This window comes from Bos grunniens, chromosome 10, assembly GCF_055505025.1.
Source record: "Bos grunniens cultivar Pamir isolate PY7600 chromosome 10, Bosgru_T2T1.0, whole genome shotgun sequence".
Lineage (NCBI taxonomy): Eukaryota > Metazoa > Chordata > Mammalia > Artiodactyla > Bovidae > Bos > Bos grunniens.
In genome coordinates, this window is record NC_141174.1 from 50,587,603 (window position 1) to 50,603,985 (window position 16,383).

The following is a 16,383-nucleotide window of genomic DNA, read 5'->3' on the forward strand; positions in this document are numbered from 1 at the left end:
GAATTATCCCTGACGTGTTACTTTTGTTCAGACCTGTTTTCCCAGTGGTGTTGAGATGGTGAGACTGCTTCAGGCAGCATGTGGCTGTGCTAACCACTGGCAACATAATCCGGCAGGAATTTTAAGAGGGTCCGGCAGTCTCACCATCATTATCTGAATTATCTTGTTTCAAAAGTAGTGCTATGGAAAACACACCATCACTCAAAACTACTTTGCTTTTTCTCAATTTGGGGACCAAACAGTCATTCCTTTAGTTCATTCTGCATGCCTCTCCCAAAACTGACAATCAAAAGGGAACTTAACCCTTAGAGGAAGAGGAGAGAGTAACTTTTCTTTTATTTTTCCCACATAAGCATTTTATATTTCAAAATTTTTGTGTCTTTAACAATCTGCTGCATCTTCATGCATGATAAATATATTTCTTGCCATTGTAGGTGAAGACCTTGTGAACTTAGGTCTGGTTCATTCTGGCTCAGTCAGACAGAGCAGGAGTTCAAAGGGGGTACCATTCTTGGTTTACTTCAGCCCAACCACTTGGTTGAGGATTGGGCTGCTGTGTAGACCTGTTTAAACTGCGTTCATGGCAAAGATGTCTCTGATTACCTTGAGAAATGGCTTCTGCAGATGAGGGGGCCATAGTTCTTTTCTTCAGGGAAGGATGATGATATATGTTCTGTTGATAATATATGTTCTGTTTGCCTGTACCTCCCACCCTAGCAGACTTCTGTGTACTGAGACCACAGAAGAAGAAAGCTGCCACGCTTGTCACAGTCCGCGGTTAACATATGTCAAGGGCTCTGAGATCCAGTTCTTTCTGATCCTCTGCTCACCTGCCACATAGTTATTGTTAATACGGACTGATGGAGGCCTTGCTCAGCCATACAGTAAAAGGCTTTGCATCTACTGAGATAATGGTCCCCAAGCTCAAGGGCACTCACTGTATGTCTACCAGCCTTGTGTTCTGGATTCTCCCCTCTGACAGATTTTCCTCAAATTTTGTCCCAATGTTGGTCAAGAGACTTGTATGGCTGGTCTTGGAAATGCAGTCACTGTAGCTATAGAGCATTTCATAACTCCTAAATGCAAAGTTGCCAAGTTTGCTGTTTTTCATGTGAATCTGGGACATATTTTCTCAGCAGTGACTTATTAGAACCTATGTCTTGAATCTCCGAAGAGGCAGAGCATTGTTTGAACAGCATTTCTAAACTTTTGAGTATATCAGAATTATCTGGGTGAAACTTTCAAATGCAAATGTGTGGGCTCCACTCTAAGAAAAATTGTGATTCCATCAGAAAGGGCTAGATTCTGTATTTTACATAAGGAGTCCACCACCCTTGCTTGGTGATTCTGATATAAGAAATCTTTAGATCACTTTTGGGGATAGGTGTTAATTTGCAGCCACAGAGATTTTTTATCCTGTGCCTAATAGTGAATCTGGACTATGAGACATACTCAGATAAAAAATCTGTTCCTTGCCTTTATAGATCTTACTGCCATGCAATAGAGGCAAGCATGCAAGAAATATTTAAAAAATGATTTAGCAAAATTATTTTTCTAGGCAAATGTGTATGTGTTAAGGTTGGGACGGGGTGTGTTGGTCAAGCCCAGCTCAGATTGTTTGAGTCTCAGGAGTCTTTAGTAGCACAGGAGAGCAGAGCCTGGGCCAGGGAAGGGGGTGTTGGTAGCGGAACCCATCCTGAGCCAAAGGTAAAGCAGAAGAGCTTTCACCATGTGGGAGTTGAATGGAGTCGAGGCTGGCTTGTCTTTTGGCCTGGAGCCCCTGAGATTTGGAATCCAAAAGGAAGAAAGAGAGGCTGGGGGATCTGTAGGGGTAGGGGTTGAGTTGTATTCTGGCAGTTCTACGGGAAGGCGATGATGTCCCTCTGTGAGTGGTGGTTTAGTTACTAAGTCATATTTGACTCTTTTACAGCTTCATGGACTGTAGCCCTCCAGGTTTCTCTGTCCATGGAATTCTCCAGGCAAGAACACTGGAGTGGGTTGCCATTCCCTTCGCCAGGGGATGTTCCTGACCCAGGGATTGAACCCGCGTCTCCTGCATTGGCAGGCGGACTCTTTACCACAGAGCCACCAGGGAAGCTGGTATCCCTCTATATTTGTTGCTTTCCAAAAATTGCCATTCTGAGATACCTGTTCCTGAGAGTTTGCTCCCACACAGTGGAACCATGCCTCACTTAGCTTGTCCTGTGTGCTGCCCCTTGCTCTCGACGCACTAAATCAACCACAAACACGAGTCCCAGGGTTGACCCTCTGTCGGGTGTGTGCCACGCTGACCGTGGTGGCTCTCAGTCCTGCTCATTGCCCCACACTGAACTTCTGACTCCCTTTCTCCTTCCATCCGCTCTCCCCAACTGCTTTTTTTGACGTTGGTTCCTTGCAGCAATTAACTGCAGTGGCCTGGCTGTGCTGGCTTGTTTCTCTGAGCACAGTCCTCCACAGGTGGCTTTTTGGCCCTAGGCCGTGTGGCTGGCCAGTGGATCTGTTCCAAAGCTTTGCAAACCAGAAGCGCCTGAAGTGCTTTGTGATTTCAAAATGCCTGAGTTACTGCATGTGACTGCAGCTTGTAACCTGTTAAGCACTGTACAAATATAACCATTGTCCTTATACAGCCTCTGCAGGGACACAAGACTTGAGTAGGTCCCAAACAGTACCTGTACTAACTCACGTTCAGCCCTCAATGCCTGATGCCATTTTTCTGATCTAGCTGTGTTTGGGTTACGCTCCGCTATTCTGAGCTTTGCCCCTTCATGATATCCTTATGCCACAGCCCTTCATTCTTAGCCATTTAAAGAAGCTACTATAGTGTTCCTAAGATACCTTAGGATTTTTTCTTTCTTTTAGAATTACATGTTCTTTTTTTTTTTTTTACATAAAGGACATCAGTCTGTATAATGTTGTGAGATGAGAGCCTCAGAGGAACCCAGGGGAAATATTGCACCCAAGATGTTACATTTTGTAAGACCTACTAGTATTTGGTGTGATTCACTAAGTAACCATACATCTGTCTTTTTCCTAATGAGTGTGTCTTCTATTCCATACCTCTTGTCCAGCAGGCTCCTCAGCCCGTAGATTGCCAGATTGCTTCTCTTCTGTGTGTGAGTCCATCTCAGGGATTGTTGATTATAACTCCCCCTAACCCAAGTGGAATCTTGGCCCATGGGACAATTTCTCTTTCCTTATAGTTTGATTTTTAGCTATTTTAATTGTAAGAACCATCCACATAGCAGAGACAATGCTAGAACATTAGGTGCAGTGCTGTATGTCACAGGATGTGAATTGCCGCATGGGTCGAAATTAGTCTACTGTATAACTTCCCCGTGGTTTTTGAGCATGAGCTCTGCCAGGTTTTTGGATACTATCCTGAATCACCATCCCCAGCAGCCTTGGCCATTTTCTGTATTTCTGTAATGCATCCTTCATCTGCCCCTTCATTCCTGCCTGTGTTTTTGGTGAGGTCAGCCTCCATTTTGGTCCCTAAATTTCAGAGCTGACAGTATCCTCGTGTCTCTGTAATGGCTTTATTTGGATCCTTATCAGTGATGTAGCAGGTCTGATTGCTTTGTGGTGTGGCTGTGAAACTCCCTTTGCCACCCGTCCCTGCAGCTGCCCTGGCACGTAGGTGACAGGACTGTCCTCTCCTTGCCATCTGCAGAGAAATCTGAGCCGGGCCACCCAGGAACAGAAGCAGTTGTCTGAGAGGCTCAAAGACGAGGCCGAGCAGAAGGAGCAGTTAAGGAGACTGAAGAATGAAATGGAGAATGAGCGATGGCACCTTGACAAGACCATTGAGAAACTGCAGAAGGAGGTAAGGGGCAGGAGTTGGGCAGGGCATGGGGCCCAGCCCCTTCACCCCCCACCATGCTGGAGGGCCTGACAGAGCTGAGCAGATCTGCAGTATGTCTCAGCACAAATGTGTCTGGGATTTGCAGATCCCCTGAAGCAGCTCTTCAGGCCTGTTGATAATTCCAGTTACGAGAAACTGGTTTAGAGAATGCCCCCTGGACCCTGGTCTCAGTTCCTCTCATCCCTTACCCAGAGAAGCCTGGCATTGTCAGTGCAGATGTCGCAGATGGTACCTCAATCAGAACCTCTGCCTTTGTGTGTAATCGATGTACTTGCTCCACCTTTCTTGTCCAGGAGCGTGAAAGGCAGTTTTAAAGCCCAGTAGTCGTGGCTTCTCTGCTCCCCTCTACCCTAAAACATCCAGAAGGGGAAAGGCACAGAGCCAAAATGGACTCCCCATGTTCTAGAAGCTTCCCTGAACACTGGCCAGTTTCTGACATCTGCTCTGCGTCAGTCAGTTTACCAGCTCATTCATATCTAAGTAGAATTCTGTCTGCATCATTTTAATTTTGACAACAGTCCTGCCAAGGTATAGATTATGGCTTCAGTGTTTTTAATGAGCACATTGCAGAGGCCCAGAGAGGGCAAGTAATGCCCCAATTGTATAGCTGGTAAGTGGCAGAGCGAGAATAGGACCCAGGACCCAGAATCTAGCTCCAGAGATAGGCCTATTCAGGTCGCCACGCAACTTCCACGTTAGAGGTGACTAATCTGGGCAGACCATGATCTGTAGACTTTGGGGGGCTACACAGGAGAGAAGAGGAGATGTGTGGCGATGGGGTGCAAGCCTAATTCCCAGGCTCCAGATGGAGCCTCATGGCGGGGGCCGGGGGTGGGTGGTGGGGTGGGGTTCACACCTGTGTCACTTCTCCAGATGGCCGACATTGTCGAGGTGTCCCGCACATCAACGCTGGAGCTCCAGAACCAACTGGATGAATACAAGGAGAAAAATCGCAGGGAACTTGCGGAGATGCAAAGACAGTTGAAGGAGAAAACTCTAGAGGCAGAAAAGTCCCGTCTGACTGCAGTGAAGTTGCAGGATGAGGTAATAATGGCCGACCAGCGCAGTTCTGGTTTACCCGTGTTCAGAATCTGCTTTGAAACTCTTCCAGGAGAGGCTGGGTTAGATTCTTGTTTTCTTTTTTCCTGCTGCCTTGCCACACAGCATGTTTGATCTTCGTTCTCTGACGGGGGATTGAACTTGTGCCCCCTACACTGGAAGCACAGAGCTCTAACCAGTGGACTGCCAGGGAATTCCCACTGGGGTAGATTCTTAAGACAGCATTTGAGCTTGATTCTCAGGATGGTTGCATCAGGGCAGATGGCATTCTAAGACACAGAGGACTCAGGGCCTCTGACGTGAAGTTGACACAACTTTAGTTTGTGTGATTAAGCCAAGATATTCTGCCTAAAAAAGCTTAGCGGCTGTTTATGGAGCAGCAGTGGTGTGCCCAGCTGTGTCTAAATGATTCATATGTGGTAATGTTTTAATTTAATCCTAGAACAAAGATTAAAGTAATCCGTTTTTTTTGTTTTTTTTTCCGCCATTGGCTTAAAATTACATGGACTTTCATTGCAGTAGGAGTGGTGGATAAGAGTTTCAGAACAACAATAATGGAGACAGAAATCTTCAGGAATTTATGAGTACTGAAAGTAGTAAAGTGTATTCTTGGTTTTATATTTAAGAATAATAGAGCAAAGTAACCCAAATGTTAGCTCCCTTAAGTCTTGACTTCTGAAGAATTGTGAATAATAAAGGGAATGTTTTTGATTATTTTAATGGAAAGCTGAAGGCTCTAAAATGCCAGTACCATGTAAGCTGATTTCTACTCTGCCTCCTGCCAGCTAGATGACCTTGAGCAAGTTACTCCAGTTTTCTGAGCATCTGTTTCTACATCTTAAAAGTATACAAAATAATAATGATTTAATAATTAAATGAGGTAACATGTGAGACTATATGGCAAAGGATCTGTGTATCCTGAACACTAATACTAGTTTTTGTTATAATTCTAAAGCTTGCTTTTTCTTTTGTTTTTCATAAGCAGTACCAAGAGCACTAAGATTCCATAGGAAAACAAATTTTTCTTTAAAAAACAAACTTTTATTATCTTTGATGATCAAAGAAAGGTCATTCATGAGTCAGTGCTGAAACTGTGTGAAAGAACAATGGATATTTATTGCAGACTTCTACACTTCTGAAAGGAGCCTGATAACAGATCTCCTCTGGTTTAGGGTCTCAGGACACAGGACTTCTAGTAAGAACTGAAATTAGCGTATTGATAGCACAGTTCTCTTTGGCATTGAAAAACAATCATTTTCATAGCAACTGGGTGAGAGGATTCAGATATTTGCGAGAACACCAACAACTATTTGTAAGCTGCTTTGATTTCAGAAAATCCGTGTCACAGTGACCCTTGTCCAGTGCTTCCCTTTGATTTTTGTATAATGGTTATGGTGCTAAAATCTTCAGATTGGAAGGAACCTTAGAGACCCTCTAGTTGGAAACAGATTCAGAGAGATTAGTTAGGGCCAGATGGAGATCAGTGTTGTTTGTAAAAGGGCAGTAATTCAAAAAAGAATTCCTTAAGATGAAAACAAAGACTGTACTTCCTTGATATTCTCACTGGTCTATCCTTGTGAGACAGTGTTTCCATTTGAATGGCAGAAACAGGCACCTCCTCCTTCTAGAAGGAAACTACAGTCAGAAACCACCCTAAGGGTGCTGGAGTCATGGAGTTGTTTGAAACAAAAGTGAATTAATAAGCCAGGATCACATGGGATTCTTAAAAAAACTCACCTCTGTTCACCACCTTCCATCCCGTTTTGGCTGTACTTAGTTAAAGCTCTCAATAACAAAAAACTGCAAGGGTCTTTGCACTTGAGTGCTGTAATACTGCCTTGTTCGCTATGAGAGAAACAGGCCTTTTACCTTTTTTACCTTTGACATGGAGCTAGAAAAGTTCTGATGAAGGTCATCTTTAGAGAATTAAGACTAGAGTTCACTGTTGCATTTATTTTCTAAATCCCACTTCGCCAAGGGCAGTTTTTAATTACTTTTAAAGTTAGCACTGGTAGGTTCAGAGGTTATTTGTCTACTTCATGATTCCAGACATTGTACTGCTAACTGTATTGTGCATGTCCTTCTTGGATACTCTCGGTTATGGTAGAGCTCTTGGTGGATGTTAGGGACTGAGGGCATCAGAAGGCAGAAACGGGCTGGATGTTGGAAAGGATACCAAGAAGGAAATGTGAGCTGTACCATTACCTATCAGTCTGACTGTAAAACCCCCGTACTTTGGGTGGGGTATGACCTCATTTGAGGCTCAGGACAGCTCGTTAAGGTAGGTTTATTGATATATTTATCACAATATTGTAAATCAGGACACTGAAGCACAGAAGATTTTTTAAAGACTTTCTTATTTGGAGAGTTTTTTTTCATGTCCTGGAGCATCTCTGTATCCAAAGAATGTCTCATCATCCTTTTTCCATGGAAGGATTTTCATTTTGTGTTGTCACTCAGTCCCCACTGACGCCAGCCTAGTCTTTATCAGAAGATGTCTTCGTCAAGACTGTGCTGTTCTCGCAGAAATGTCGGGTGTTCCTTTTAGCCTCCAGGAGGCAAACACAGTTCCTAGTCTTCCCTCTGGGCTTCCTAAACTAGTCTAACCTGTTGGGTCCCCAAAAAGGTTGTCTCTGAGGCTTCCCCACTTTTCTGTGAAAACCACTCCCAAAGGCTGGTATTTCTTTTCCTTTTTAATATTTAATTGCATACCAGCCTCTCAGCAAAGTGTGGTTTTAAAAATAATTTTATTTATGTGTTTTGGGCAGTGCTGTGTCTTCATTGCTCTGCTTGGCTTCAGCAGCTGCGATGTGAGGGCTTCAGGAATTGTGGCTTGCAGACTGTAGAGCGCAGGCTTAGTAGTTGTGGCTCATGGACTTAGTTGCTCCATGCCATGTGGAATACTCCCAGACCAGAGATCGAACCGGTGTCCTCTACATTGCAAGGTGGACTCTTAACCACTGGACCACCAGGGAAGCCCCAAAGCTGTTACTCTTTACTGGAGTTTGCCATTTGCTTTCATAAAGGAAATTAACCCATATAGTCTGTTCCTGAGACTGTGTTTTCCACCTGTTATCCTGAACCACCTCCAGGAGGGACGCTGAGAAATAAACAGACAGCCTTCACCGAATCAGTCCACAGAGATATTTAAGGAATACCTGTTGTGTGCTGAGGTGCCTAGTCCCTTTGGGGAGAGTTCAGAGGAGTGGAAAACACGGCAACTCTTGGGAATCAAGCTCGTTGTCTCTTACACTTTCTTCAAAGCTGTCAGTTCAGTGCCACCTTGTGGAGGAACAAAACACTGTAAATTATGACAACTGACCATATTCTTTTAGAAACCAGTGATTTTCTCTTAATTTGTTTATAGTAATAGATTTTGTGCCTGCAGGATGCTTTGGAGTCATGATTTTAGCGTTTATTTTCCCCTCACTTTAAACCTCTGTTGAGAGGAACCTATTACAGGTGAGCAAGATTATGCTCTGGGAGGTTCTAACTTAGTTCAGGGGCTTTCAAATATCTTTGACCGTGACCTGCCTTAAGAAAGATGTCTTGCCTTGTAACACAGTAATGCATGCATCCATACAAATGTATTAGTATCTAGTAGAAATGTTTCAGAAAACAATGTTTGCTTGTACTACTCTGATATTTTTTTCCATTTTATATAATGCTGGCCAACATCTACTGGATTGAATTTATAACCCAATGGGGTTTTTCTCTGTAGCTGGAAAGTGGCTTCCTTTTTAAACGATTTGTGTTGAGGGAGGATGTGGACCATTTTTAAAGTCTTTATACTAAATTTGTTACAGTATTGCTTCTGTTTTATGTTTTGTTTTTGATTTTTTTTTTTTTTTGGCCAGGAGGCATGTGGGATCTTAGCTTCCTGACCAGGGATCAAACCCACAACCCCTGCAAACCAGGGAAGTCCTCAAGCCTTCTTTTTACTAAAGAGGAAACTGAGGCCGAGAGGGAGGTGGTGCTTGCTCAGGGTTTTCTGACCTCCAGCATAGCGGGAGCCACTGTATCCTCTCCGGAGTCAGCCTGCGCACTCATGAGAGCTCTGTGCTCCTATGTGCCCAGATAAACACCCCCGTATCTCCTCATTCTAGATGCGCCTGATGGAGGAAGAGTTACGGGACTACCAGAGAGCTCAGGAAGAAGCGCTCACGAAAAGGCAGCTTCTAGAGCAGACACTCAAGGACCTGGAGTACGAGCTGGAGGCGAAGAGTCACCTCAAGGATGACCGAGGCCGACTTGTCAAGCAGATGGAGGTTTGTGGGCAGCCGTGGTCTGGGGAGACGCGTGTGGGACAGAAGGGAAGCAGCAGCCTTTTTGCGCACACCTCAGCCTTTGGGAAAGTCTTTGGTTTTTTATTCTCTTGCACAGTTAGATGTTTGTAAAGTCATTTCTTTCTTTTGCTGTGCGGGGTCTTCACTGTGGCACGTGGGCTTTTTGGCGGCACGTGGGCTTTTCGGCAGCACATGGGCATGTGGTATTTTAGTTCCCTGACCAGGGATCAAGCCCAAGCAGATTCTTAACCACTGGACCACCAGGAAAGTCCCTAAAGTCACTTCTTGATTTGAAGAAGAAGCGAGGTAGTTCATAGATTCATAAGATGTCAGTGCTGGAAGGAATGATGGAAATCATTTATTGTAGTCTCATCATTGTCTTGAAGAGGAAGCAAAATCATCCAGAGGAGATTAGATGAGTTTTCAGAAGGGCACATAGATAGGGCACAACAGATAGTTTGTTGCTTTGGGTAGTACTTCCAACTGCAAAGGAGACAAGGCTGCTGTGAATACGGAGGGCCTCAGCCATGCCTTGGGTCCAAACCGCCCAACACCTAGGGACACCCACATGTTCCGCTTTTGTTCCCCAGATTCTGGCGCGTTTTCTTACAGAGGGTCCAGCTGTGCCAAAACAAGCAGCAGACTGGCTCAGGCCACTCTTGGATAACCATGTATACATAGTCCAGGACAGTGCAGACTGGCTCAGGCCACTCTTGGATAACCATGTATTCATAGTCCAGGACAGTGCAGACTGGCTCAGGTCACTCTTGGATAACCATGTATACATAGTCCAGGACAGTCTGTCAGAAAGTGCTCAGCTGGGGTGATCTGTTTACAAGATGAAAACACAACACACTAGAAAAATGTGAGTAATAGAATCCAAATTTGAACATTCTACCAAGAAAGACAGGGAGAAATTTAACATCAGTCCCGCTGAATTTACAAAATGAATTTACAAGAACAAAACCTACCCCAAACCAGAAACCCCACCCCAAACCCAAACCAGAAACATCCACCCCCTACTCCCACACACAGCCCACATCCCAGTGGAATTTAGAGAGGAAAAGAAACACTTAAAAATCAGCCTCAGACCTATGGAAAAAGTTAACATTGTCAAGGTTTTGATAAAAGTCAGACAGTGCTCAAGGCCAGGAAGAGATAGCTGGAATTTAAAAGCTATGGAATTCCTGATTCTACTTTGCAAATAAATAGAAATAACTTTTAAACCTCCAGGGGACTTAGTAGCAGTTTATATCTAGGAAGTGATGTTTCAACCATTAAAGATTTTATTAGATCAGCCCTTTTGGAGGCTTAGAATTACTTGGTTATGGTTTTATCTTTTTTGTTTTTTTTTCAAGATTGCAATATATTTTCCCAGTGTCCTGGTTCTAATCTCATTAGGGGAGGTCATTTTAGGCAAACTAAACCCAGGTAACTCAACCCAGGTAACTAGGAAGTGATTATTCTGCGGCTCAAACAATCTGGTTAAAAACAAGCTAAAGCTTCATCAGGCAGTGATGTGAAAACCTTTGGTGTAATGACCTGTGGCCTGATCCCCTGAAGTCTCCTGCTGGGTTCTGTATAGTATGAATTGTAGGCAGGGAGAGTACCCTGTGAAGAGGTGCTTTTAGTCAACCATTGAGTCATCAGGTTGTCTCCTTCTAGAATATTCTGACTATAAAAAACATTCCGTGTACTAACTCAAGGTCTAGAAGCAGTGGCATAGCTAAGCTTCATTTGCCCCTGTGCAGTATTTTAGCTGTTTTTCCATTAAGCATGAATGAACAGCTCTCAAGACCCCACCAATGAGGCACACCAGAGGGTGCTTCCTCCCCTAAGAGGCCGCTGGCAAGATTGTCTTGCTGTGACTAATATCTTGCTTATTCCTTCACTAGCACTTGATAGATTAATTCTTAGACTCAAGAGCTCTCTCATTAATGAGCCTGTAAACTCAGAAACTCAGGTGCCTGTTTTCTCCTGGGAGACAGGTCTTTGGGTTCTCTGTAGGTTTTGCTCACAACAGAGGAGGCATTCACAGACATTGAGTCATTCACAAGAGTTCAGTGAGTTTTATTTTTGGTGCACACGGAGGCTCGTCAGCCAACTTTGACAATCGCAGAGACAATATTTATGTACAGATGCTGCAGGCTCCCATTAAAACTGAAAATGCTGATTGCTTTTAGTGTGCCTGCCCCATGGCTCTGACTTAATCTGGACGTATGGCACACTACTTGGTGACAGGAGAAATGCATGGACCAACCCCATAGCCTCCCATTCTAGTGGGGCGGTTTGTGTTTGAAGCCTCTTTTTTTTTTTTTTTTTTTTTTGTATACAAAGCTAATTTGAAGTGCTTTTCTCTTAATGTTCAGTGATGTTAAATTAGGAGCCTGCAAGGAAGACAGAAATAACTATTTTTTGTATGATGGGTGGCTTAGCAGAATGGGCCAACACTGTCTTAATGTTACTCTGCTGAGGACCTGGGGACTACACCAGCCTTTATGAGGTTCCTAGAAGGAAAAGGCAGATGCGAAAGCCTGCTTCAGACTCTATTCCTGTGAAGGTCTTGGAAACCCTGAGCAGGAGAGAGGAAGAACATTGTCCTGATACATTCAGGGTTTCTGGCATTGTCTCAAAGATGTCCCAGAGAAAGTTGTTGGATATTTTGGTAATAAGCTAGAGAATTGGAAATTAGCTTGGAAATAAACTCACAATTAAGGGAAAAAAGAGAACATTGTCCTGAGTTTACAGTAGTTCGAGAAGAGTGCCTTGGATGGTATCCTGGTTTCCACGTTGTCTTTTAACAGGTAACATATGCTTGTTAGGCTTAGGTAGATCTTTGTAAAATTACCGATTCATAGAGAAAAAAAAAGGCTTGAAGGAAATATAAAATATCCTCAGTGGGGCAATTTTTTTCTCCTTTTATGTGTTTTCTAGATGCACAATTATGTTATAAAAGCAATAAAACAGGTTATAAAAGATGTACTTTGCACAGTATGAGAAAAAGAAACATCATTTTGCCAAACTCTAATTCATGGTGCTCAGCTCTCATGTACCTGTGGTATTGTGCAAGGTGGGGCAGTCCTTGCTCCTAATAACTTGGTCAGTGCAAGTTAGGTAGGCTGTGTTTGTAACTTCTTTCTCAGGACAAGGTGTCTCAACTGGAGATGGAGCTGGAAGAAGAAAGAAACAATTCGGATTTGCTGTCTGAGAGGATCACCCGGAGCAGGGAACAGGTACTGTTCTGTTGCTGAGTGCTGTGTGGATCATAAGGAAATGTGAGAGGTTAACCCTGAGGATTTGGTTGGTGGAGGGGGAGCAAGTCCATGGCTTATGGAAATGACGGAAGATGGGGCGAGCCACTGCAAGGGAGGTGAAATATATACCATAAAGTGTGTAGAATGAAAGTTTCCAGAGTGGCTATGGAAAACAGTCTCTTAGTCACAACAGGCAAAGTGCTTTTAGAGCTGAGGCTCGAAGAATCATGAGTTCAGCAAGCAATTGTATGAAATTTGGTGGCCACCACTGTACTGGTGCCATTGGAAGTAAATGATACGATGCAGTCTGTTCCTTCAAGAACTATGCCAGTGAGTTAGTGCATACATCTGTGAGGCGTTCATAGCATGGTAACAGTGCCATTCAAGTGAGTGATTTTTGCAGTTTTCAGTTGGCAGGAGTTGCATGGATACCTGAGCCAGGGACAGTTCACACTTTCCTCACACTGTAGATAATGGAACTGATTTTCTGAACTACACTTGGTATGATCCCAAGGTTTTTGGGGTTTTGTTTCCATTTTTTTAATTAAGGTTCAGAGTGCCTCAGTCATATCCTGGGGATGGGGTGTCACATCACTAGGAGTGGTAGGTCTAGGAGTATGTCATCCCATCATTATTTGTTGTTGGTGGTCAGTCTCTCAATTGTGTCCAGCTCTTTGCGACCCCCTGGACTGTAGCATGCCAGGCTTCTCTGTCCTCCACGTCTTCTGAAGTTTGCTCAGATTCATGTCACCAGGCACTTAAAACAGCCTTACAGCCCCCAAATATCAGACAAACTGAACCAGAGGTTGTTGCCTCCCTTGCTCAGCTGGTGGCCCAACCCTAAGGCAGCTCTTCACTCAAATCCATTTATTTTAGCCTCTTCTCTTTCCTCCCAGTATGGTTCACGGAGAATGGAACTGCTCTCTGTGATCTGGTCAAAGTTGAAAGTATTTTCCCTGAGCTGAGAACCTAAAGCAAGCCTGGGGAGGACGTAGAGGGAACCTACTTGTTTTATGGAAAAGAGTCCCTGTCCAGCCTCCTGCACTGACCTCATGTAGCTGCAAGGAAGCCCCAGCCTCTCTGGGTGACGCTTCTAAGATCTAGACAAATGAGACTGTTTGTCCAGGAGATTTCTGAAGTCTTTTCTGAATTCTGACATTGAAATTCTGTGAGAGGATTTTATAAAATTAAGTGTCTGAGTCACCTTTTAACTCTTTTCTTCTCTCCCCGGGTGTGTGTTTATGTCCCTGTAAAGTTGGGTTTCACAGATGTCTCTAGTCTTTTTGCAATGTTTGTTCTATTTTCCTCATCATTTTTCTTTGTTCTCACTGCCCTCTCTGGGGTAGGGAGGGTAAAGCCTGGTGTCTGTTAAAGTGGAGAGACTGAGCATTGTGTTCAGACTGATGTAGGAATTACTGAAACAATAAAATAAACCCCTGAGACAAGTGAGGTCTCCTGATGGGAGTTCTCTCCTGGCCTATGTTGCCTTTGGATTTGTGAGGAAGGGTAGAGAATGGGTTGATCAAAGATACCTGCCTTACAGGAGAGCATTTACTTCTCTCTCAAAGTCAAGGTGAGAATCTGAGGCTTGCTTCTTGCCTCTTAAAGGTCCAAGGAAGGGCTCTGGGTGTAGATGAGGGGGCCTTGATTCTGAAACCATTTCAGTCCACTTAGGTTAAATTCTAGGGATGTGCTGGTGCCTTCCTGCCAGAATTAGAGAACTGGGAAAGTTCTAAACCTAAGACCCCTTCTCCTCCGCTCCCTCAAATGCAGCTCTGTGACAGCTCCTTCACAGGAAGTGTCCCCTAAAGAACAGGAAATGGTGCCTGTCTGTTGTCTCCAGCCTGACTTATAGCATTGGCTCTGGATGCTCCGCAACAGCCCTGAAACAGGAAGGTCTGGGGAACTTTGTTTTGGATCTTGGTCTCCTTAAAATTAAAAAGTCAAAGATTGAACTTCTTCCCTCTACTTAATCTCTGCCTGCTCACAAGAGCCTCTTCTAAATCTTTGCTTCCTCTGAACATCTCCCATTATTTTTCCTCATCTTAGTTATAGGGCTTAAGTGGAAAAGCTAGAAAGAGATTTTCCCAGCAATTATAGTGAGTGGCCTACCCCATTTATGTTGTGGCTGTCTGAGCACAGGTTGGAAAAGAGTTTCCAGACACAGAGCATTTCAGAAGGGAGTGAGTTTATTAAGAACAAAGAGCAGAGATAATAAGGGTGTGCAAGCACAGTGGGCCAACTCCTAACAGGCCAGGGAGAGTGGACGGTGCTGTTAGAGCAACGTAGCCAGTGTATGTAGCCTCAAGACCAGGAATTCCTGCTGGGAGGGTGGTATTAGGTGTTGGTTAAGGTGCCATAGGGCAAGTACTAGGGTGAGCATTTTTGCCTAATTTAGGGTCAGGAAGCCTGCCGGTGATGATCTGGGGGCTTTTGGCAATGGTTACAGATGGCACAGTCAGGTTCACAGGTGACCTTGGTTCTGGGCTCTGCTTCTGTGGCCTTGGGGCAGGACTCCAGATTTTGCAGAATCTTTGATCTGACAGTGACTTCCCAGGTTCATTTCCCCAGGCCTTCTGTGTAATAGACAGAGGCAAGGCCCAGAGTTACCTGTGATCTAGCTAGGGCACATGGCTGACTCCCCAGGCAGAGTTCTGTCTAGCAGTGTGGGCAGAATGGGATGGACACCCACTATGTGCATAGCCCTGAGGCCAGGCTCCAGGGTTGTTGAGAGTAGCCTCTATCCTTGAGGTGCTGGGGTTTGAGGGGAGGCATGCCTAAACAATGGGAAATCATCAAGAAAAAGCAGCAGATAACTACATGCCAAGGGAAGGGGTCAGGCAGCTAAGGAGGGAAAGACCATCACAGCACAGGTGACTGTGGATGTTCTTAGAGGAAGGCTGCCCAAGACCTGGCTTTGAAGATAGGGTAGGTTTTGGACAAACTACCAAAGGAATGGGAAATGAATCCTAGATAGAATGGAGTGGGTGAATAAAGATTCAGTGGTAGGATCTGTTTTGAGGGGCACCAAATGGACTGCTGTATTTGGTTAGGTTTCCGGTTTCCGTAAGGCAGTAACAGGAGAGGCAGGTTGAAGGATTTGAAAGGAATGCATATCCTGAAGGCAGAGGGGAGCCTTGGAAGGTTGTTGAGCAGAACAGTGAAGCACACAGTGTGTGCTCCAAGCGGATAGATGGGAGGATGGGCAGGAGCCCAGGAACCTGAATGCAGAAGCCTCAACTGGGCTGTACCGAGGAACGGAGGACAGGAAAGGGGGTTGTGAGACCAAACATTCTGTCCTTCTCATGTTTTTGTTTCCAGTTTCTCATGCTTACATCTGATGGTCAGTAAATGCTGCCAACATTATTTGTAAGTTCCCAGGCCTTCTGAAGCCTTCCTTTTCAATACGTGCTCAGGATATTCTTAAAATTGAAGGAAATTTGAATACAATAGTGGGTGCTTTACTGGTTTTTGGTCTGTTTAAATCCAGAAAAATCTCTTTTCCTCTCCTTCCTCCAAAACCTTGTTTCTGTTTATGACATTTTCCATCCTTATTGAGGGTTCCTTGGGTGCTGGGCACTGAGCCTGGGACTTGCATGCTTTCTCTTGTTTTCAGGGCTTACAAGGTTAAGTGGCTGCATAGGGACTCAAGACCTTTAAAAAGGTGTGGAGCCACGACTTGATTTCAGAGCCCACTACCTCCCACCTGTTGCCATCATCCTGGCAATGGGTGGGTGAGGGTAGTATAGAAACACCCCAAATGTTTGGGTCTCTATTCCCAAGTGAAAAATAACGCCATGCTGTCTCTTAATATGAGTGAGGATTTTTGTTCACCTGCTCCTCTCCTGACTCTGCTGTGTCCAGCAGTGAGATGGCCCAGCTTGGTGTTTTAAAGATGACCCAGAGGCTGATGTTCTGGCTC

At 44.5% G+C, this 16,383-nt stretch overlaps 1 protein-coding gene across 7 annotated transcripts in view; it reads left to right on the plus strand.

Moving 5' to 3' along the window:
- The window catches only part of CGNL1 (cingulin like 1), a 170,423-nt gene that overhangs the window by 141,260 nt on the left and 12,780 nt on the right, over positions 1-16,383 (plus strand). For all 7 annotated transcript variants that reach the window (XM_086321176.1, XM_086321178.1, XM_086321177.1 and 4 more), the window contains 4 exons: positions 3,671-3,823; positions 4,736-4,906; positions 9,028-9,189; positions 12,351-12,440. In XM_086321176.1, the coding sequence (XP_086177302.1) occupies positions 3,671-3,823; positions 4,736-4,906; positions 9,028-9,189; positions 12,351-12,440 (576 nt within the window). The remainder of the gene's footprint in view (positions 1-3,670; positions 3,824-4,735; positions 4,907-9,027; positions 9,190-12,350; positions 12,441-16,383) is intronic.